This window comes from Halichoeres trimaculatus, unplaced genomic scaffold (genome assembly GCF_033239565.1).
Source record: "Halichoeres trimaculatus isolate MK-OKI-2021-1 unplaced genomic scaffold, fHalTri1.1 fHalTri1_scaffold_7, whole genome shotgun sequence".
NCBI lineage: Eukaryota > Metazoa > Chordata > Actinopteri > Labriformes > Labridae > Halichoeres > Halichoeres trimaculatus.
This window is the reverse complement of record NW_027437185.1, coordinates 38,120,155-38,144,291: the sequence shown is the minus strand read 5'-3', so window position 1 is coordinate 38,144,291 and position 24,137 is coordinate 38,120,155. Positions and strand designations below refer to the sequence as shown.

The window sequence follows — 24,137 nt, the reverse complement described above, 5'->3', positions numbered from 1 at the left end:
ATGATCATTAGTGTTACTATCATTATTTTTTATTACTATTATCATTGAAGATAATTGTAATCATATTTTTATTATTATTATGATTATTTTTATTATGATTGTTATTTTTTCTTAATTTTTCAATTTATTTTGAATTTTTTATTCCCATTTTGCTTTCTCTTTTTCTTCTAAGTATATGTTTTTTTTTTTGTGTGTAGAGGCTGTATTTCGATCTTTCTTTTTAAAATGCACAAATCTTAATTAAACAGCCAAAAACAAACAAACATATTAATCAATGACATTAATGTGACTTGAAGTATGTAAGTGCATTTGCTCTTGTTTCATACACAGCAACAAAAAAAAGGAACAGAACTTTTTTTAATCTGATGATTTTTAATTAAAATAATATTTGATTTGTTTGATGTCATTGTTTTATCAGTGACAGTTTATAATTAAAATGATGGTTTTTTTTCATTTCTAATCACATTTTTTTCAGTTTCAACTTCCTGTCACTCTTTTGGCGTGGAGTGGAGGGTTTGGGGAGAGGGAAGTTTTAAAACGAACTTTAATTTTTTCCATTTCTTGATGAACAACAGCAGAATAACAGACTGACTTGTGGTTTCGGAGCTCCAGGTGAACTGTAGTTGTCTCGCACTCAAGGGACTTGTAAGCCTGTGCAGTCCAGCTGACATTATAATAATAACAATTAAATTAATACATTTATTTTGTACAGTGCCTTTCAAAGTACTCAAAGACACTTTAAAGAATGCAAAACAAAAATAAATACATAAAAATAAATAAATAACACAATGATTTGTGCATCAACAGTTAAAAGATATTTTAAAAGTTTAATTATGCAAATGATATGCAAATCACATTATCCTAGTCCCTCCCCTAACCCTCCCTCCACGCCAAAAGAGTAACAGGAAGTTGAAACTGAAAAAAGACAGGAAGCTGGAAAAAAAGTGTGATCAGAAAAGAAAAACATTTAAATTATTAACTATCATTGATCAATCAGTGACATAAATAAATAAAATGTGATTTAACTCAAAAACATCAGAATGCAAAAAATATAAAAATGAAATAATAAAAGCTTTTGATGTCTGTGTTTTTAATTTAGCAAAACGTTAGCAATGCTATTTCCTTTTTGATGTCTTAAATTTTTTTTATATTGCACATTTTTCTTTTTTCAGTTTCAATGCCGCATTTTATTTTCAATACCAAACATTAAAGTCTTTGTTTGTCTCCATAAGACCAGGCCAAACAACAGTCTGCGTCTTTTACCTGATTGATTGTAGTGATGCCGCTGAGGTGGAAGAAAAAGCATTTCACTCGTCGTCTGTCACAGCATGATTTTTATCCCATAAAACCTTTGGGCTTTAGAAACTTCACACCCAACAAACTGCTCTGTTTGCTAACCATGAGCTGTGTTACTGTTTTATGAAGACCCGTGTCGTCGCTGTCTCTGTTTTCTTTGGATGAATTATGTGAAGCTGAAGCTGCACTTTCCTCCAGAGTGGCTGTCGTCTCAGACTGTAACTCATTTTTATCCTCCTCCGTTTGTTTGACTCTGCTCTGCTCTGTTTCCTGTTTGCAGCAAATTGATTACCTAATATCCCAGTACGCCACCGCCAAGAACAAAGTCATCTATGACCTAGATAGTAAGTAGACCTCTTCTGTGCCTGATGCTGAGTTACGCTGACAGACAGGATCCTCTGAGCTCCTGCTCCTGGATCAGCATCATGACGATTACCTGAATATTCTCTTTGTCTCTCCTTTGGTGGTTTTTGATCAGATTTGTGACATAACGAAGTCTAGACAGCCGCTGATTGTTGCTCCGTGTTTCTGATCTGATGCTCTGCTCCACAGATATAGGCCCTTTACTGGGCGGAAGGATACACGACCAGCTGGATAAGGAGGTCAATCCGGCCCTGGACAGGACGCTCAATATGGCTGGAGGTACGTCCACATATTCTTTCATTTCCTCTTCAGCCGTGATATCATCATGTCATTTTCAGCTGCAGCCGTCTGTAATTATCCCGCAGCAGATATCATCCTGCTTCACCAGCAAATAAGATATTAACAATAAGAAACAAGCCTGGAGATTAAATCTCTGACCATGCTGACTTGATTAAAACATTTCCAGAGTCTGTAACTTATTAAAAACTTCAACAAAAGAAAGAAAAACTTTCAGGATTTCTTTTTTAATCTCTGTATTTCATGTTTTCTGATGAAGTGAAAATCGAGCGAGCCATCAAAGGTAAACGCACCTCAGTAACGATGACCCTCAGTCCTCTGTGACCCCTGACCCCGTGAAGTGTGACTCCAGTGTTGCTCTTGTGGTTTGTCCCCCTGTGGTTTTCCTCGAGCACTTTCTGATCCCTGAGTCTGACCTCGCTCGCCGTTAGCGAGTGAATGTGTTAAAACTGCACGGAGCAGCGTCCAGCTCTGGTCGCCATGGAAGAAAAATGGAGTCATCACAACCCATTCTCTAAAAATCAAATAACAGATCTTCTTCATGGTCTCATAAAATCTGTTTGTTTTTTGTTTTTTTTTGTAAATTTGGTCAAATATAGACGTTGGTTGCTTTGCTTTAAGCTCCTGGGACTGTAACGATTTTGACGCCAAAATGTATCACTGACAGAAACAAACTGCTGCTGCATTAGAAAAAAACCCAAACATATCAGTATTACCATATAACAGAAGTATTTTGTTGTTACCACAATAATGAATTGTCAAGTTATAATAATAAATCACATAATCACATTATTACAGGATTTCTTTTCAAGAGAAATTGTCTTATTATACTCGATATGTGCTAAATTCACCTGACCAGTCCAAAAAATAAAGATTTATTTCCAATATATAATATCTTATTTTATTTTATATAAATATATATATATATATATATATATATATATATATATATATATATATATATATATATATATATATATATATATATATATATATATATATATATATATATATATATATATATATATATTTTTTTTTATTATTATTATTATTATTATTATTATTAGGGCACTTTTAGTCTTCCATTAAAAATGAATCTGTGCAGGACCAATAAACTGTAAGAAATATTTAAAGATCTAATAAACAACTATGAAATGTGCATAGACCTGTAACACAAAAAAAAAAAAAAAAAAAAAAATCATTTTTAAATAATAATTATCTCATTTAATTATTTAAATAATTATTTCATTCATTCATTAAATGTTTGTTTAATTATTAATATATTTATTTATTTATTTAATGATTATGGACAAATTTAATTTATTATTTGCTCAATTAATTAATTATTTAGTAAACTTTGTATTTATATATTTTATTAGCGCACTTCTGGTCCTCTATAAAAAATATGTGCAGGACCAATAAACTATAAGAAATGTTTAAAGATCTAATAAACCAGTAGGAAGAGCACAGACTGGTAACACAGCAAAAATAATTAAAATATTTTTTTTCCAATATTAAATGATGATTTACACATTTAATCATTTAAATAATTATTAAATCAGTTAAATACATTTTTATTTATCTTTTTTGCTTCCAATATTTCATAATTATTGACAAATTTAATTAATTGATTAAGTATTTATCTTATTGATTAATTTGAAAAAAAAATATGTGCAGGGCCAATAAACTTTAGGAAATATTTAAAGACCTACTTAACTGGTATGAACTATGCACAGACTGGTAACACCACAAAAATAAAAAATGTATATGTAGAAATATGAACAGGGCTATAAGATGGAGAGAGGTTGTTCTTGTTTAATAAATAATAATGAAAAAAAACTTCCATCACCACGTCCATTTATCCATGATTATCTCTACTCATCACTGTTCATCCCTATCCTGATGTTTTTCTTTCCATATTTTTTGCCGAGTGCAGTTTTAAGATAGAGACACCGTCCGACCCTCTCTGACCCTGCACCTGGAAACTTCTCCTTCCTCTGAGTCGTGTTCGGTGTGAAGCAGAAATGCTCTGATGTGTCGTGTTTCTGATCCTTTGTTTGAAACGTTAACTCTGCTGCACCGTGCGGTTTAACCACGACTCATCAAGCAGCTGTATACAGATGTGCTGACCACATCTGGTATACATGCTTGAAGCTGAACTCTAACAGCTGTGAAATGGCAGATATGAAGCATGCTGATAGTTCAGGTTGGAAATCCTTCACAGGTGACTCTGATACCTGTATGCAGGTGTGAAAAAAGAAAGAAGGAGAAGCTGATCTGGTATTTATGCTTCTAGGGCAGCTTCTATCTGTGTTCAGTCCCTGCAGTGCTGATAAACATTCAGCTGTGAAACAGTAAACTCACCGTTTTTCTCTCCTTCACTCCTTCAGCTTTTATTCAGTTGTTCAGAGATGCCAGGATTATTTTTGCATTCTTTTATTTTATAAATATTAGAGGTGTGCTGTAGGCTAAGGTGCAAACATTAGGGCTTGTGTTGGCAAAAGAAAACAAGGAGAATAAAGAGACAAGCTATTTATATAATTCACACCTTTTCTGTTGTGCAAAGGTTTGCAGGAATGAGGCTGTTTGGCAGGAAGAGCACGATGTGTTTGAGTCAAATGTGAGCAAATAAAATACAAACTGTCTGATCGCTGTGTTTGGGACGAAATAAATGTCAGTTTTCATCCTTGGATTGAGCCTCAGACTCTTTGGAGCAAGAGAGTTTGTGTTTTAGCCTCTGATGAAATAGTCAGACAACTAGCCTACAGTTGTTAGAAAATTTGGTTTCATTGCAACTTAATTCCCTACAATAAAATTTAAGGATGTGAGATTCAAAGAACTATAGATACTGGGACACTAACGATTTCAGTTACTGGAATATAAAATATTTTTATATTTGGCAGCCAATAAGTAAAAGTTTGGTCTGAAAAATGAGGTTAAAGCTCCCATCTCCTGCTCCTTTCCTCAGTTTAATCTGGATCATTGATGTCTTCATGAAATGGTAGTAACATGTTTTGGTCCAAAAAGCCAATAAATCAAGCACAGCAGCATTGTTTCCAGGCTCTCATAGCCCCTCTGTTCAGAACGCTCTGATTTAGTGGGCGTGGCCTTCATATGTAAATGAGCCACCGCTGATACCGCCCCGCTCTTCCACGTCACTGAGAGCGGCGCCACGAGCTCCTAGTGCACAATGTTTAGAAAACAGAGAAGCTCCTTTACTGTAACATTACAGGCTAAAACAACAGGCTAACTGCAGCTAAAGTTAGCATCCTGAAGCTAACACAGAGACAGGGGGGACACTGAGGAAAAGCTCTTCCATCTGCTCCACAGCACACAGCATTTAAAATACTCACATTTCCAGGGTCCCAGGTTTGTTGGAGGATGGTTGGTAATGCGCCTGGATTCAGGACCAGTCTATTGGCTAGCCCTCTGTTGGACTGTCCAAAGTTGGAAAAGCAGTCGGCCGTGAAGTGACTAGCACACACATGCTCAGTTTTACTGAGTGTAGCTGGAACATTTCCTGATAAATGAACTCTAGACACTTAGTCTGTCTTCTTCTGAGATGGGAAGCTTGAGCATGGAACTATGTGGCTGATTACAGCCAAAAACAGAGCAGTGATGGCTCTTCAACTTTGGTATCTGCTCCAGTGGACCAATCAGGTCAGACTTGCTCCTGATTGGTCAAAAAAGGGAATCACTGATGTCAGCAAATCCCCAAAATCTAAACAGCTGGTTTTAGGTCAGGATTTAACATTCACAAGCTCTACTAAGAACAGGTTTGGTCGTTAAATTTCACATTTTGTGGGCTGGGAGGAAAGACAAAGACCCACACATTTCACTAAAAGACTTAATAAAGTGATTTATGCATAATATAGGACCTTTAAATTATGAAAAACATTTGTTCTAAAATATTCTGACACATCAAACTCCTTCAGCTGGACTCGTCCAGAATGAAAATAAAAAATAACTGGAGCTGATCTCTGGTCTCCTTCATCCAGCCATGCGGGAAACGAAGGAGGCCCTGGAAAACGTTGGTGTGGGTCTGGAGGTCCTCAAGGAAGGAACAGGGAAATTAAACTTCAACCTGAGCCTGGTCCGGACCAGCATGAACCGAACCCTGAACGACCCCGGCTGCCATGACGAGGAGTCGGACGCTACCACTGCACAGCTGTGCCGCAACATCCGCCAGTCGCTGTCGCAGCTGCAGATCAGCGCCAATTACACAAGGGTACGACATGAACGTGTCACACACAGACAGATAAACAAACAGACATGACTGTTTTTTATAAAACTTGTTTCTCTGAGGGGGAAAATAAAAATTGTTAGGAATCATTTTCTAAACATCTGCTAAAAAACAGCAACAACAAAAAGATAAAGCTGAGTTTTTAGAGTGTTATCACCGTGTGTGTGTGTTTGTGTGAATAAATGTGTGTTTGTGTTTCAGCTCCCCAAAGTGACCAGTCAGCTGGAAAAGGTGAACGACGTCATGAAAACCGACCTCAGTGCTATCGTCCAAAGGGTGAGCCTCAGAGCTGTGTTTTCTTGGAGCTGTCTTTGGGCGCTTCATCCATTTTTATGGTCTAGTTTTTACCTAAAGGACCTAAAATCTGATGGAAATCTACAAATTTGGAAGAATTTCCCAAATAGAAATGTTGATTTTTCCTCCTCACAGGGATACGCCTCACTGAACGACACCCCACACATGGTCATCGAACAAACCAGGAGTGTTGTAGAGAGTAAGTGAGGACATTCTCTCTTTATCGATGGTTTTCTTCAAACCTGTGACTTATCGAAGAATTGATTTCACTGATTCGTCTTTTAGACGTGAAGGGTTTGATGGACGGCATCGGCAGCAACATCAGCAGTTTCTCAAAGATATTCCCGGTGCAGAGCTGTCTGTCCAACTTCACCATCTTCATCAACCACGCCCACGCCAAGATCGAGGACCAGTACCCTGAAATCGACCAGATGGACTTCTACAGGTACGCTGCTCATCTGACACAAACACACACACAAAAAAACAATAAACAAAAAAATAAAACCAAAAACATCTGGTTTGACCAGGCTGTTTAAAACATTCAGTGTCATAGACCCTGTTTCACTAACGCTGCTGTTTTATAATGAGGTGTGTGTGTGTGTGTGTGTGTGTGTGTGTGTGTGTGTGTGTGTGTGTGTGTGTGTGTGTGTGTGTGTGTGTGTGTGTGTGTGTGTGTGTGTGTGTGTGTGTGTGTGTGTGTGTGCCTCCGCAGGTGGATTGGCTGTATTGCACTCTGCTGCATGGTGGTTCTGGTTCTGGCCTTTAACTACCTGGGTTTACTGTGCGGCACCTTAGGATACGACAAACACGCCTCGCCAACCACCAGAGGGTGCATCTCCAACACCGGAGGAACGATGCTCATGGCGTGAGTCAGACGTCTCTGAAAGTCTTTGTCAGATTTAAGATTTCAAAGAATGAGGGCTGCTTAAAAAAACTGAAGTGAACGTTTTGTTTTGTTTTGTTTATGACTAACATTTTTATGGTCTTCAAATGTTTCACAACAGTAAAAAAAAAGAACCAGACGATACAGACAGAGAACAATACCCGACAGGGGCAAACAAAAAAACAAACAAAAAAAACCTGACAAGCAAAAATTACATTTAAAATAAATTATATACAGGACTAAAGTAGAATGATTTTGTTGACGTTTCAGATTAGACTGCAGGGGAGTGTCAAGTTTCCACCTTTTAATTCTGTTTGCATAAAATTACAGGAAGTTGTCAGCGAACATCATTCAGCAGAGCAGTATCAGGCCTGTGAGGCTGTGTAGACATGAAACTCAATGTTAATGTTATCAGTCAGAAGAGGAGATGACTGACGTGAACGTTTTATTAACGATGTTAACCTTTAAACTTCTGAGGCAGATACTTTAAAATCATTAGAAGATCTAATAACCATATCTTTGGCAATTTTGGTGTTTCATTTTGTTTTTTTGCTTGTTTTGTTATTTGTTTTGTACAGTTGTTTTTTCCTTTTTTATTTTTGACTTTTGTTTTGTTTTTGGGGGATTTTTGTTATTTTGTTTTTTAGGAGTTATTGTCTGCTTTTTTGTTTATTTTTTCCACTTTTTTATTTTTTGTGTTTTTTTAATTGATTTTTAATTAGTTTTTTTCTTGTTTTATTTTTTTGTTTTGTTTTGTTGTTCGTTTTTTTTTTTTGTTTTTTGGGGTTTTTGTTATTTTGTTTGTTTGGGTTTTTAGTCTGCTTTTCCTTTTTTGTTTTTGCGTCAGTTTGTTATTTTGTTGTTTTGTCTTTGTTTTGTTTTTGTGTTTTTGTTTTGCTTGTTTTATAATTTGTTTTTTGTTGTTACTAGTTTTTGTTTTGTGTTTCGTCTGTTTTTGTTTTTGTTTTTTTGTTATTCTTTTTTTAGTTACTAGTTTTGTTATTTATTTTCATTCAGTTCTTTTGTTTTGGTTTTTGTTATTTGTTTTTTTGCTCTTGACTTCTGTTTTTTTTTTTATTTTGTTAGTTTGGGTTTTTGTTATTTTGTTCGTCCGGGGGGGTGGGGGGGGGGGGGGGGGGGGGGGTGGGGGGGGTGGGGGGGGTGGGGGGTGGTTCTGTTTGCTTATTGCTTTTTTGTTTTTGTTTGTTTTTTGTTGTTTTTTGTTTTTGTTTTTTATTTGTTTTTGCTTGTTTTTTGTTTTTTTTGTTGTTTCTTATTTTTGTTTCTTGTTTTGTTTTTCTTGTTTTGTTTGGTTTTTGTTTGTTTACTTTCGTTTTTTTTTTTTTTTTTTTAATTTAACATTGTTAAATCAAAGCTTGAGCCTGCAGGTATTAGTCATGTTCCCTCGTAGCTGCTGGGGACAATACTTAAAGTAAAATGACACATTTTTGCTGACACACACTCAGAACCTGAGGATCAGCTTGTCGTCTGATTCTGTCTGAACAGAAAATAATTTTCTCACACATCGTATATATTTCTTCCTCTCGTTTAATGACTCTGAATCATTCTCCTCTGGTTGTTTTGTTTTAATCTGATGTAAATATAAAAATAATCTCTTCTTGTTTGGAGCTGATGCCCGTACCTGACGCCGTCTCCGTCCCTCTCCTCAGCGGCGTCGGCTTCAGCTTCCTCTTCTCCTGGGTGCTGATGGGATTGGTGACGCTCATCTTCCTGGCCGGAGGAAACATGGAGAAACTTTTCTGTGAACCGTTCCACACCAAAGAAGTCTTCAAGGCAAGATGAAAGTCCAACAGAGGAAACGTTTCAAACCTTAGAATATGATGTTTTACCAAAACACTGTGACACACCTGAGCGGTCTCACCTCCTCTTACCTGTCCTGTGTTTCTCCAGGTGGTGGACGCCCAGTACCTGGTCAACCCTGAGTGGAAAAACTTCATCCCAGGCTACATTTACAACGACTCTGACCTGGAGCTGACGGCAGAAAGCTTATACAGGTAACACAGACTCTTTTTTATATGTTTAGATGAAAAAATAGCAGATTTCCCCTGAAGAAAACCAGTTTATTCAACTTTAGATGTAAAATACCTGCAGATCTGTTTCAACGCAGACTGTTGGGTCAGAAATGAACCGCTCAGCTGATGATGGGGATGCAGATGAGACGGAGAGTGGCTATTAACCTTGAGAAGCTAATTAGCATCTTTTTTTTTACACTACGCCTGCTGCTGTTCTCCAGCCTCTTTCTCAGGGATTACACCAGCTTTCATCATCTTCCTCCTGTAGAAAGTATCCTCACTAACTGAGGCAGCAGACCTGCAGTCGTTACATTTCCTGACAGAGCAGCTTCAGCTCCAACAGGTCTCAGCACATCATGAGGCTGGAGCTGCTAAAACTGTCAAAACTCAAGGATTTCACTCTTTTAATTTCTTTCATGTACTTCAAGTCGGCTTCACTTGGTGGCAGCAGATATTCTGGGTCTGAAACCTTTAATCTGACGTTTCCCTCGTCCTCTCTTTTCTGTCTCTCTGTGTGTTTGTCTAATTCAGCACCTGCAAAGAAAACAAAGGCATCTACTCCGCCATGCGACTGGACAAAGTCTTCAACATCTCCACCTTCCTCAACACCACCCTGGTCAGTAAAACCTGCTCCGTATCCGATGGTATCTCATTAGTGTGTCTGAGAAAACACCCTGATGTAAGTTTCTCCTTCGTCCTGACACCGAGCCAGTCGTTTCTGCCTGAGACGTTCGGTGTCTCGCTGCCAGTTGGCAGGAAGTGTTTTGGCGTCTTCCAGCCAACAGCTGATACGCTCCATCCTACATCTGCTCCAGCTCTTAGGTCATTTATCTCAATTACATGACTGCACATTTTAAAACCAAAACTTCTGGAGAGTTCCTGACAGAATTTCAGAAAAATGAGCACAGTTATTTTATTTATCATCCCTATGAGCTTTCTTTCCTTAATTTAAAAAAAAAAAAAGAAAATCCCTTGACAGTCAGGTGACTTTCTAGAAATGCTTTTCTTGGAAGATCTGGGTCGACTCTGTCCTCCATGAGTGATGTGTTGAGTGGTTTGAACTTCCTGTGGCCCGTACGTGATGAGTCTCCGCTCAGGGCTGACTTCCATCAGTCTTCATTAACCGTGGGAACAGGGCTGTCATGAGACACGGCACCTAAAGACACGACAGTTCGACTTCACAGGCTCATTACACCGAGCTGCACTTGATCAGTTCAGAGTACGAGGGCGAAGGAGGAGAAGTGGTGCTGAGTCTGCTGTGTGAGGTTAAAGTATCTGTTTATAACGTGGAGAAATTAACAAAAGATACTAAAGTGTTGGACAGTTTCTTTAAGGACAGCTGCAGTTTTTCTAGGGTGAATTTTGAATGCCTAAAAAATGTGATTATTTAAGTCATTATTTTAATGCTTACCAGGCATCAGTTCCTGTTTTTCCTTCTGACACTCTCTCTAATAACAGTTAAGCTTCAAATCCCCTTTACAACTACCCTAACATCAGAGACTTAACGGCTAACCTCAAAACTTAAAACTCAAATTTGTTTATAAAGCAACTTTCATACAGTAAAATATGAAGCCCAAAAGTAATTTAAAAAAAAAGATCAATAAGAGGAAAGTGTGGGAAGAATCACATAAAATACCTAAAAGAAAAAAAATCAATTCAATAAAAATCAGTATAAAATTTAGTGAACACCATCAAATCGGTGAATTAAAGGAATGAAATAAATCAGTAAATATTTTTGTGAATAATATATCTCAAAAAAACAAAACAAAAGAAGAAAAAAAAATTTCAAAATGGAATAAAAAATGTTGTAATAAGATGAAATGGATTTAATCAATGAAATTTATTCAAATAAAAATAAAATGAAAATGGTGTTTGAACATTGTGATTTAAAAAAAATAAAATAAAAGTGGCAAAAATAGTTGGTCTTTAGCTAAAGTATTTTTAAAAAAAAACCAAATCAATTTTATGGCACAAAAAACAAGACAAAAGAAGCTTAAAAAATTCAAAATGAAGCAAAATGTAATAAAATAAAAAATGTATTATAAATAAGATAAAATTGAGTTAAGTTTACTTAAATAAAAATACAATAAAAAAAAGATGTTTCAACATCATGATTAAAAAAAATAATAATGGCAAAAATAGTTGGCCCTCAAGTAAAAATTATTTTAAATAAAACAAATGAATAACATATAACAAAAAAATAAGATGAAAGAAGGAAAAAAAAAACAGAAAAAAAATAATAGAAGTAAAATTTTATCAACAAGATAAAATAGAGTTAAATTAATTTAAATGAAAAAATAAAATGAAAATGATGTTCAAACATTATGATTAATAAAATGATAATAATATTGATAATAGTGGCAAAAATAATTGGTCCTCAGCTAAAATATTTTTAACTAAAATAAATAACATATCAGAAAAAGTAAGACAAAAGAAGCAAAAAATATCGAAATAAAATAAAATGTAATAAAATAAAATTTTATCAATAAGATAAAATAGAGTTAAATTAATTTAAATAGAAATGAATTGAAAATGAAGTTTAAATGTCATTATTAAAAAAAATAATGATAGTGGCAAAAATAGTAAACAACATTTCTTTAGCATTTCAGCCATCTGTTTGCTTGTAGCTAAAAGTAGCATTAGCCGTAGCCCACAGAGCATAATCCCCTTTTTTCCACATCTTTAAATGTCACGGCTGATTAATCTATTTTTACAGAATTTTGTAGTCTTTTGGTGATGGTGTATGACCTGATTTTATTTTCCATGAGAAGCACAAACCTGTTCATGTCTGAATGGATGGATAATTTATTTATCATACTACAAATTACTGCAAGTAAAGACTCTTGAGTGACTAAATAAGTCTTGAAATGTTTTGAATGGTGACAGACCGGGCAGCGGACATCAAGAACAAGAGGGCTGTCCACAGAAATCCCTTTGTGTTAAACTAAGCAGACTTTAAAAAATGATTTCACAGAAACTGTTAGAAATGTGTTTTTGTCAGTGTTTTCACTGAAACTGTTTCTGGAGAAAGAAACTGTTCTCCTGGCATACAGCGTCTCTGTCCTTTGAGACAAACAACTTTACGGCCAACATTTGTTTCCTGTTTGGCATCATATGGCCACAAGAAAGTATATGTTTTCTTTTCTGGTGGCAAAATTGCAGATTACTATTCAGGACGTCCCCTTTGAAGAATCATATTCACCAACAAGTGTCTCTGAATAACAAAGCTCTGACAAACATCATCACAGATTAACGTAAGTAGTCAAACCACCTGTTTCAAATCTACTGTTTACCTTTTCATGTTCATGTTTAGTTCACCAAGGATGTGCTGGGTCAGCTGGAAAGCATGAAGATCGACCTCAGGGGGATCATCCTCCTGGAGGCCGAGGGGAAGCAGAACCTTCTGGATTTCTCTGAAGTGGGGCTGTCCGAGATCAACTACGCAGACTACCTGGAGGAGGTGATGCTCTGACTCTGACACACCTGAATAATCAGACTCATGAGAATAAGATGAAACACAACAAGAATGTGACAGATAACGTGTTCAAACATTATGTCCTTTCTATAAATACCACCAGTGTAAATATCTCTTAGAGATTGTGCTCCAGTGTACACTAATGTTATCACACACAGCTGTGTTTTCATGGCAGAAATAGCCTCCATGGCTGTCAGTTAACATACAGCAGGCGGTCGGGCTTCAGAGCCACGACACGACCCAGAACACCAGGTTCTGTTTAGGGTCGATGAAGCTTGATTATCCAAAGCAGAGCGCAGGAACAGGTCGGACTTGGCACCACCATTGTTCAGGCTCACTAAGATTTACGTCCTGGGAGGATAAATGTACCAAAACTGTAACCTTGACAGGTTTTCATGCATGTTAGAGAGATCCAAAGGGATAAAAGAGCAACGTCTTCAATGCACAAAGCAGCAGCAGATTGTTTCTCACTGATCAAATGAAAGAAGGTGGATTACGTCCTCATTCAGATTCACATTATTAAGCTAGAGAATTTCTGTGTGTGTGTGTGTGTGTTGGCTGATTAGGCATAATAAAGAAACAAACTCATGTTTCTCTGTCTCTAAATGACCTCATCAGTCAGTATTCACAGCTGTGTGGTTACCATGGTGATGATGATGTCACAATGAGTGTGATGTGTCAATGGAACTTTGGAACTCCTTTGTGTCCACTGATCTCAAGCAGGAGTATTAGGTTAGACATAGGTCCAAAAACCCTGCATTTATGCTGAAACCCTAAAGGCTAGGAGAAAAACAATAACATCGTGAGAATCTGGAGACTCTGATGAACAAGATGATGTGCTTCCCAAGTCTATAGGATTAGAAATGAGGGCAGGACGGCGATCTACAAATGTAGTTAGGAATGGAGCTGTTGAGGAAAATAGGTCAGAGAATAACATAGCTCCAGATTACAGACACAAGGGGATTTTTCTCATATTGGGGCATTTTTTGGCAAAACAGTACTTTTTTTTGGTAAAATGCTCCATTTGTAAGAAGCAGGAGAAGTAAGGGAACGTTTTAATGTATTTTTTATTTTCTACTGTGAAGATTTTGGAAGTTATGACAATTCGTTCGAGAAAGTTGAAACGTTTCAGCAGCAGCCTCTCTCACTCAAGCTGAAGAAGTTCCGCACTCTAGGAGCTGAGGCTTCAGGGCAAAAACGGAAAAGTTTATGTTGCTTAAACAGTGAAATCTCAAAAACTGTTAAAAATATCTACAAGTGAGGTCAAACCTAAAGAGCCGAAAGATTTGAGAACATTTTAAAGCAAAGATTGAGTCTGTAGGTGGAAGTATGCCGAAGTTTTAGCATCTCAAAGTTGGTGAAAATTTGAGGGAGGGAGTCCTAGATTCCCATTCATTTCTTATGAGACATTTTCCGCTGTTTTTGGAGAATTACTCAGCCAAAGATTGGCGTAATAGCGAAAAAAGTCATAGCACACTGGTCCTGGGCAATCAGCACGTTTTGGTGTATAATTTGTGGGGGTTTTCTCAAAATCCTAGGAGGAGAAGCGAATCAAAATTTTAGCCAAAAGATGAAGAAAAAGAGGCAAACGGAAGAGCATCAGGGACTTGTTTGAGGCTTTAGTCCCTAATAAAACACTTCATGATGAAGAGACTCGTATTCCTTGATGTTTATCTCTACTCAAAATGCCTCAGAGGTACTTTTCAGACAGAACAAGCACTAAAAGTGGAGTTTTTCTGTTTTTTATCTTCAGGTCAATAAAGGCGTCACCGTGGTGGACCTGCTCTCGTTTTCCAGAGAGCTGGAGGCTCAGACGGATCTCATGGTAAGAGCCCCCTGCTGCTCGGGTTGGCGCACAAACGTCGACATGAGTCAGCTTCAGAGCGCTTCTTCACCGTTTGTTCTTTTTTCTTTCTTTATTTTTAATGCCAAGGGAGCATTTTGGTAGATCTGGGTGTCCTCATTCTCAAAAGCTCCTGTGTCCCTGTTTAAAACAAGCATCTCTGCCTGGATCCAGACGGGTTGTGGGAGCAGTCAGACAGTTTTGCTAGGGAAAGAATAAAGACTGAAATAGTGACACAAAAATTCATTATTTTAAGCTTCGACGTCTTTTTGCTGTTGGATGACTCCATTATTCTTATTTCAAATAAGCATTTGAGCATCCCATGCTTTACCCTGACATTGTACTCTTCTAAAGAGCTACATAATCAACCATAAGGGCCCAAATAATCCCCAATAGAAGAGACAAATCATGGTTTCATTCAAACACATTAAGGCAGAATTCACAGATTTATTTTGGTTATGGACCAGCCGGCAGACATACATAACTTTGGCTTTCTGACATGACGTCTTTTTTAGTTTATAAGCCCAAAACTCCTTCAGCGCCATGATAAATATATTTTTAACAAGCCTGCGTGTTTCTGTGCCTGTCCAGCCCAGGGGCGGTCTGCAGACAGCTCTGAAAGGCCACATCGGGACTCTGCGGCAGATCCACCGTCAACAGATCATCCCCATGGAGCAGGCCATGGTAATGTCAGACTCTCTGTTTTCACTCCAGATATTCACGCTCAGATGAACTCATGGATTTTGGTCAGATTGGAAACTTATGTAACTCATGTTTGTCTCATCTCTGTGGTTAATTCTGTGTCTTTTTTCCTGGAGTGTGGTTCTTCTTCCCAACACAACAGATATATGAAGTGACGGTCATCAGGGTTTTATTATTCACAGCAAAGATGAAGTTCTGCATTATTCTAAGAATTATTTCTGCTTAACGAGTTGATTTAGAAAACCAAACAGAGACCAGCGGCTTCAGGGCTTCAGGGCTTCAGGGCTGGTTGTGTTTTCACTGAGGGCTCAGCTCCCTGTCTACATGTGGGCTGAAGCTCGGTACATGCTGTTCACCCCGGTCCGCTCCTGACTGTGAGGGATGTAGGAAATGACCTTGGAAGACAAGCAGGGGGAGGCAAACCCAGACAAAAATGACCAAAACAAAATGTGTGTTTTTTCCCAGAGGGTGTTTTCCCACTGACTGTAAGACACATTTTTCATGTACCCAATGCTCGATTGTTTTTCTGCTGCTTTATGTTCCTACACAGGCTCTAAAATTAGACCTTAAAGCTGCCCTTATCTGTTTTTTTTAATTATAACAGATAAAAAAAATGCCACTTCAGGGGTAATTTGTTGAGACAGCGTCTTTCAGCTGATTGTTTTGGTTATTCAACATCTTTAAAGTTTTTGTTTCACCTCAGTGCACTCAGTAGTAGTAGTCTGATTCCTTTCTCATCTAAAAAAAAGAAGAAACAAAGGTATTTAAGGGACTAACGAGTACAACTAGCAGCTAAAGAGAGAAGTAGAGAGAGTCAACTTTTAATTTACAACATGGGTTTAACTGAGTGTTTTAAGGTTTTCCGAACGCTGAAAAATGTTATAGTTACACTTTGTTGTTTGGAGCATAGGAATTAGGATCTGACCTGAAAACCTCACCTGGGTGGTTGTACTTCTCAGGTGTCCGGGGACTTTGGGAGGCGGAGCCTGCTAGCTGAACTTTTCTGATTGGTCGTTTACAATAAAATGGGCCCCAGCTGTGAAGGTCTTGGTTTAGTACCTCCCAACCAATGGTCTTCTTTGAGCCTGATGGTGTGAATGTGGCTGTTTTCCAAACCGCCTACTATTTTGGCTGAAATTCAGTCTGTAGTAGTCAGTAAGTGAAAACTTGCAAAATCTGCAGTATACTAAAAATCCCTGGATGTCCGACTGATCCAGGAAAATTTCCTAGTACACAACGTACCAGTCTACCAGGCATACTGTTTCCCACAATTCATGGCGCTAATGCTGTTTGTCTATGCGGTGGCAGGTTTTGGTGAGTTACTGCCATCTACTGGAATGAGTCAGCATTACAACTACAACACAACAACACTAACGTTAGACCGTCCATGAGATAGAAGTGAAGTGATGCGAAGAAACCTTGCGAAAAAATCTTGTCACTTCCAGTCGTAAAAGAGGAGTTTACTTTTACGAATTCACCAAAGCCCAAATAAATCACTGATTCACTTTTAAAACCATACGTGGATTATATGGAAGTGTTTTTTTCCGTCAGCTGCAAAAACAAAAATCCCTTTTCAAATTTATTTTCAGCAAACAATATAACTTTTGGTGTAAGATTAGAAATCAAGAATGATTATTCTGTGTGATATGATTAACAAAATAACTAAAAGGCCGAGATCTGCACATAGATTGTTTTGTATATTTATGTTAAAGGCAAAAAACAAAACAAAAAAAAACATCAGCTGTAGCTTCGCGTCTGAAACTTAAAACCAGAGTAATAAACTACCAAACAGACCCAACAGAACAGTCAGACTACATACGACAAGCAAAAGCAGTAGGTAGTATGTAGTGCCTACTACATACGACATTCACATGTAGTATGTAGTAGACAGTTTTCCAAACAGCCCTGGTTTGGTACCTCCTAACCAATGGTTTTCTTTGAGCCTAATAGTGTGAATCAGGCTGTTTTCCACTACTTTTTCATGTAGTCTGTAGTCTGACTGTTCTTTTGGGTCTGTTTTGTAATACACAACCCTGGTTTTAAGTTTCAGAAGGCAGACCTACAGCTGACTTTTTTTTTTTTTTTTTTTTTTTTTTACCTTTATTAGAAATGTATTAAACAAACTCTGGGTAGATTGTCACATTTAAGTTATTTTGTTAATCATACCACAGCAGAAACATCATATTTGATTTTAATCTCACACCAAACTTCATATCGTTTATTTAAAAATAATTTGGAAGGGACTGACTTTTTATTTTTACAGCTAATGGAAAAAACACAACCATATAATCCACGTATGGTTAAAAAAAGGTAATTAGTGGTTTTTAAGGGCTTTAATGAATTTGTAGAAGTAAATGCCTCTTTTACAACTAGAAGTAATGAGATTTACTGGTGTTTCTTTCTCATCACTTCACTTCTATCTCATGGATTGTCTAACGTTAGTGTTGTTGTATTGTAGTTGTAATGCCAACTCATTCCAGTAGATGGCAGTAATTCACCAAAACCTGCCACACACATTGACAAACATTGTGGGAAACAGTATGCCAGGTAGACTGGTCCATTGCTGAGAAATTTTCCTGGATCAGTAGGGCATTCGGGGGATTTTTGGTTTACAGCAGATTTTGCAAGTTTTCGCATACTGACTACTACAGACTGAATTTAGGCCAAAATAGTCGGCACTGCTGGTGTAGTCAGCATGTGGTGATAAATACATCAACTCAGGTTTAATAAGAGTATTACTTTGATAATATCTGTGTCCATCCTGTTAGGGCTGTTAAAAATATCAAACGGTGTAAATAAAAGTTGTTGGAGTGTAACAAATGTGTCCACGTCTCTCACAGAGAGTGGTACCATTCTTGACAGTGAGAGTTTATTCCAGGATTTCATTTAAAATCATCAAAAGCAGAGCGTGTTGGCCCCTCAGGCGTGTGTCATGTCTGTAAAAAACAAATTAAATATTCATTTTGCTTCCTGCTGTCAGAGGCCATGACGTGCTTCAGCTACGAGCACATCAGACCGTCAGTGATGCAGTTTTACAAAAGTTCTTTTCTGTTTGTCTTTGTTTTTATTTTCACTTTCAACCTCAAGAAATATGTTAGAGCAAGGGTAAGCAGATATGTGTCCAATCTGTGTATTAGTGTCCCCATTCTTTATTTGTGCGTTAGAGAGATGCTTCATCTCACCGCTGCAGTTCTGAGAAGAGATGTTTTCATGTTTGGTGTCTGTGTTCCTGTATTTACTTTGGCATAAATCGCACATGCTCAGTGTTAACCATGAAGAGCTTCGTACCTGAATGTGTCTAAATATCCACGTTCAGAGGTTACGTGTTCAGTCATTGTTCGGTAACTCTGTGGATATTTAACTCTAGGACGAAGCTCTTCTGCATGCTTGTACTGAAAGCTGAATATTGGTCATTGAGTATCGCTTCTGTTCTTGCCTGGTCGCTGTTTGTGCTTCAGTGCGTGGTCATAAATCACCCCCGGCTGTGTCTCTTCCTGTTGTTAATCTCTTCTTTTAATTTGTCTTTTAAAGAGCGCACTGAACCAGAGTATGAGGTTCCTGGAGAGGACAGCGTCAGACCTGCCTGTAAGTGGAGTCTGAATGTGGCACAGGACTGATTTTTACGTGATCCTGAAAAGTCTCTTCTAGATTTCTGCCTGATCCTAATCCACACTTTAAAATGAGATTATCAGCTCCAATATTACAGGTTACAGGTTCTTTCAAAATGCTACTTCTTAGCTTCCTGACCAGGTTGAACAGGACCGGATTTATTTGCAGCACGTCTAGGTCTCCATGACAACACCACGCCGGCTGATGAAGTTTCGATCTCTTTATGATTTCTGTGATTAATTTTGTAGTGATGGTGGACACTGGAGCATAACTGTCTGACAGAAAAAGGACAGAAGAGCAGAAGCAAGAGAAACAGGAGAGAGATAGAGCACTAGCTAAAGGCTAACACATGAGCTAAAGGCTAAAGCATGAGCTAAGACTAAAACACAGGCTGAAGGCTAAAGCATGAGCTAAAAGATGAAGCATGAGCTAAGACTACAACACAGGGTTAAGGGGAACACGTAGGCTAAAGGCTAAAGCATGAGCTAAGGCTAAAACACAGGCTAAAGGCTAAAACACACAAGCTCGAGGCTAAAACACAGGCTTAAGGGTAAAACACACAAGCTAAAGGCTAACACATGAGCTTAAGGCTAACACATGAGCTAAAGGCTAAAGTATGAGCTAAGACTAAGACACAGGGTAAAGGCGAACACATAGGCTAATGGCTAAAGCATGAGCTAAGGCCAAAACACTGGCTAAAGGCTAAAACACAGGTTCAGGGTAATATACAAGCTAAACGCTAAAAACAAGCTAAAGGCTAAAACACAGGTTAATGGGTAAAACACAGACTAAAGTCTAAAAAACAGGCTAACAGCTACAACACAAGAGCTAAAGGCAAAAACACAGGCTAGAGGCTAAAAAACAGGCTAACGGCTACAACACAAGAGCTAAAGGCAAAAACACAGGCAAGAGGCTAAAACACATGCTTAAGGCTAAAACACAGGCTAGAGGCTAAAACATAAGCTAAGGTTAAATCACAGGTTATAGGCAAATACACAAACTAAAGGCTAAAACACGGGCCAAAGAAAAAAACACAGGCCAAAGGCTAAAACCACAGTTTGAAGACTAGACCACAGGCTAAAGACTTCACCAAGGTTAAAGGCTTATACACAAGCTAAAGGCTTAAAATAAACAAGCTAAAGGCTTGAATACAGGTTAAAGGCTTAAACACAAGTTAAAGGCTAAACACTAGCTAAAGGCTAAACACTAGCTAAATGCTAATGCATAGTTAAAGTCTCAAACACAGGCTGATGCCTAAAACATGAGTGAAAGGCTAACATACAGGTTTAAGGCTAAAAAACAGCGAAAGGCTAAAAACAGGCTAACAGCTACAACACACGAGCTAAAAACTAAAACACAGGCTAGAGGCTTAAATATACTTGAAGGCTTAAACACAGGCTAAAGGCTAAAACACATGCTTAAGGCTAAAACACAGGCTAAAGGCTAAAACACATGCTTAAGGCTAAAACACAGGCTAGAGGCTAAAACATAAGCTAAAGGTTAAATCACAGGTTATAGGCAAATACACAAACTAAAGGCTAAAACACGGGCCAAAGAAAAAATACACAGGCCAAAGGCTAAAACCACAGTTTGAAGGCTGAACCACAGGCTAAAGACTTCACCAAGGTTAAAGGCTTTTACACAAGCTAAAGGCTAAACCACAGGCTAAAGGCTTAAATACAGGTTAAAGGCTTAAACACAAGTTAAAGGCTAAACACTAGCTAAAGGCTAAACACTAGCTTAATGCTAATGCATAGTTAAAGTCTCAAACACAGGCTGATGCCTAAAACATGAGTGAAAGGCTAACATACAGGTTTAAGGCTAAAAAACAGGGAAAGGCTAAAAACAGGCTAACAGCTACAACACACGAGCTAAAAACTAAAACACAGGCTAGAGGCTTAAATATACTTGAAGGCTGAAACACAGGCTAAAGGCTAAAACATAAGCTAAGGCAAAATCACAGGTTATAGGCAAATACACAAACTAAAGGTTAAAACACGGGCCAAAGAAAAAAACACAGGCTAAAGGCTAAAACCACAGTTTGAAGACTAGACCACAGGCTTAAGACTTTCACCAAGGTTAAAAGCTAAAACACAGGTTAGAGGCTAAAAAACCAGCTAAAGGCTCGAATACTGGTTGAAGGCTTAAACACAAGTTAAAGGCTAAACACTAGCTAAAGGCTAAACACTAGCTGAGGCTAAGCACTAGCTAAATGCTTAAATGGAGCTAAAAGCTAATAAAGAGTGATTTCTTTAGGTGTCACCTCAGTCCATTTTAAACAGATCTTCCTCACAGTCGCTTCAAACTGAATAAAATCTGTTGTTTCTTCTCTGCAGAACAAAGTTTTAGCCGTTATTGAAGCCATTGAAGCTGCGCAGTATCTCATCTCACAGAACGCCACACAGATAATCAACCAGGTAAATAAAAACAAACATCATCTTTGTTTAAGAGAGCATTTCTTTATGGTTTGTTTTTCACTCTGATGTCTTTTTTTCTTCCAGGGAACAGAAAAATACACGGCGACCATCATCGGCTACTTCCATCAGTACATCGAGTGGGTCAAAACCTCCGTAAGTGTTTTCATGTTTGTGTGATCGTCCCCTCCCACTTTCAGACTGAACCAAACTCTCCTCGTACAGAGCGGGCAGAAATACCTCTGCATGTTGTATAAGAGCTGTGGAGTAAATATAGAGGAGTCAGATATAGCGCTAACAACCTCCATAAATCTGAGGAATTTGCTCTGTGGTTCATTGGTTTGTGCCGTAGTTAACTTAAGAAATTCAAAACAGAGAGAGGAAAAGAAACGTCTGTTTGAAGCCTGAAGCTTTTCTGACAGTTTAACTTTTTATTTCATCATAAGAGAAATGTTTAAATTACAGGGACGTATCGTAGAGTGGGGAGTAAACACAGATTATGAGGAAATGTTGATACACTGTGTTTTACTCATGTTTATTGTTTCTCTGTTGCTCTGTGTAGTTGCTCATGGAGGTTGCCCCATGTAAGCCGTTCAGCAACATGGTGGACACGGTGGAGATCATCACCTGCAGCTTCTTGGTCGACTCTATGGTAAAAACACAGAATGTTCACAAAGAAGATTCTCAGATTGTTGATCTCTTTTAAACCTCTTCTAAATATAAAAACAATGCAAAATGTTTTGTATCCTAGAGGTATTTATAGTATTTACATGTTATGTTGGGTATATGATGTGTATTAGTGTGTGTTGTAAAAATGTAACTGTGCTGCTTTCTTGGATGAACACGCTCTGGAAAAGAGATTTTTAATCTCAATGAGTCTTTTTCTGGTTAGATAAAGGTTAAATTAAAAAAATAATAATATAAGGCATAAAAAAATTGTTTTGATTGGATTTTGGGTCAAGTTTATACTTTCTAGCGCAACATTTTCTGTTAATTCTTCCTGAATATATACCTAATTTTTAGGCAGTGATATATATCAATCAATCAAAGTGTTTTTATAGAGCACATTTTGTACAAAGTTAATTGCAGCTCAAAGTGCTTAACATAAAGACAAATGATTGATAAATGATGTTTGTATATGTGTATACGTATACACAAATACACGTACTCACATATAAGTAAATATACACACACATACATCCATATATACATACATACACAGAAGCTCAATTAAAATGAAAAAATGTTTAACAACAGATACAAGAAAAGGCAAAGAAATAAAACTAAGAGACATCTTAATAAGACACTAAAATATATTTAAAGCAAATAAAAGTATGTTAAAAGACTAAAATTAAACCTATAATAATTAAATGTAAAATGATGAGAACTATTTCAAAATACATAAGCAAATAGTAAAAATGGAATAAAGTATCAGGCAATAAAATAATAAACTAAACATGTAATGATAAGAATTTCTACAAAGAAATGAATAATTATAATAGTCATTAAAAAATAAAATTCTACATAAAAGCAAGGCTGAATAAGTGAGTTTTCAGATTATATTAAAAGATTTCTGCATTTGCAGCTTGTCTCAGACCCTCTGGGAGTTTGTCCCTCAGTGTTGGAGCCTAACAGCTAAAAGCAGAATCTCCAAAGGTTCTTGTTCTGCTCTGTGGAAAAACTAGGAGAGAGGAGTTAGAGGATCTGAGGGTCCGTCCTGGTGCATAAGCTAAAACCATCTCTGATAGGTAGTCAGGTGCCAGGCCATGTAGAGCTTTACAAACTAGGAGAATGATTTTTAAACCAATGCGATAACTAACAGGCAGCCAGTGTAGAGACTCTAAAATGGGCGTGATATGAGCCGTCCTTCTGGTTTATGGGAAGACCAGAGAGGAGAGCATTACAGTCAAGCCTGCTGGTTATAAAAGCCTGTGTTGGTCTCGCTGTCTGGCTCAGAGAGAGAAAAGGTCGAACTTTTGAGATATTTCTCAGATGGTAAAATGCTTTTTTCAGTTAGCACATGAACATGTGGTTTATACTGATCTAAAATGACCAATACACCAATTTTCTGGAGCAACAGTACAACAGTGATTCTTCATTCAGTCACATGTTGTCAGAGCTGCCCGCCCCCCCCCCCCCCCCCCCCCCCTCCCCAAATGAATCTCTGAATGAGTGAATTAGTGCAGCAAAAAGTTTAACGTCAAATGTAGCATCCTAAGCTAACCCAACCTAGCTGCTAAGCTAGAAACTGCTATCAGTAAAACTTTGGGGGTTAAAAGGACATTGAAAATAAACTACAATTATTTAATCTTCTGCCTCAAGTAAAAGCAAAAATAACCAGAAAGATAAAGATGTTGACATCAGTCTTAAAAAAGTGACTTTATCATCCAATAAATAATCTTAAACCAAATTTTTTGTTTTTTTTCTACCTGTGAAAAACATTAATTTACCAACATTTTATGGCTCATTGCTTGGTCTTGGTCCACAGAACACCTTCTGGATGGGTCTGGGCTGCAGCACCCTCTTCCTGCTCCCCAGCATCATCCTGGCCGTGAAACTAGCAAAATATTACCGCAGGATGGACACGGAGGACGTCTACGACGAGTGAGTTTTTTTTTTTAATGCCACTTATTTTACTACTTCTAAAAAATGTTTATGAAGAGTTTTTATTTTATGAGATAAGAT

At 37.5% G+C, this 24,137-nt stretch overlaps 1 protein-coding gene across 13 annotated transcripts in view; it reads left to right on the top strand.

The window, feature by feature from the left end:
* prom1a (prominin 1a) overlaps positions 1-24,137 on the top strand; it is a 117,503-nt gene that overhangs the window by 82,012 nt on the left and 11,354 nt on the right. For 9 of the 13 annotated variants that reach the window (XM_074673483.1, XM_074673476.1, XM_074673480.1 and 6 more), the window contains 19 exons: positions 1,577-1,640; positions 1,849-1,938; positions 5,955-6,184; positions 6,401-6,475; positions 6,629-6,692; positions 6,779-6,938; positions 7,206-7,358; positions 9,047-9,170; positions 9,288-9,391; positions 9,941-10,025; positions 12,723-12,869; positions 14,638-14,709; positions 15,319-15,411; positions 18,517-18,534; positions 18,961-19,014; positions 21,375-21,455; positions 21,540-21,608; positions 22,015-22,104; positions 23,941-24,056. In XM_074673483.1, coding sequence (XP_074529584.1) covers positions 1,577-1,640; positions 1,849-1,938; positions 5,955-6,184; positions 6,401-6,475; positions 6,629-6,692; positions 6,779-6,938; positions 7,206-7,358; positions 9,047-9,170; positions 9,288-9,391; positions 9,941-10,025; positions 12,723-12,869; positions 14,638-14,709; positions 15,319-15,411; positions 18,517-18,534; positions 18,961-19,014; positions 21,375-21,455; positions 21,540-21,608; positions 22,015-22,104; positions 23,941-24,056 — 1,889 coding nt within the window. Of the gene's footprint in view, positions 1-1,576; positions 1,641-1,848; positions 1,939-5,954; positions 6,185-6,400; positions 6,476-6,628; positions 6,693-6,778; positions 6,939-7,205; positions 7,359-9,046; positions 9,171-9,287; positions 9,392-9,940; positions 10,026-12,722; positions 12,870-14,637; positions 14,710-15,318; positions 15,412-18,516; positions 18,535-18,960; positions 19,015-21,374; positions 21,456-21,539; positions 21,609-22,014; positions 22,105-23,940; positions 24,061-24,137 lie in introns of those variants that run through there. The other 4 variants (XM_074673484.1, XM_074673478.1, XM_074673475.1 and 1 more) reach the window with 2 other exon arrangements.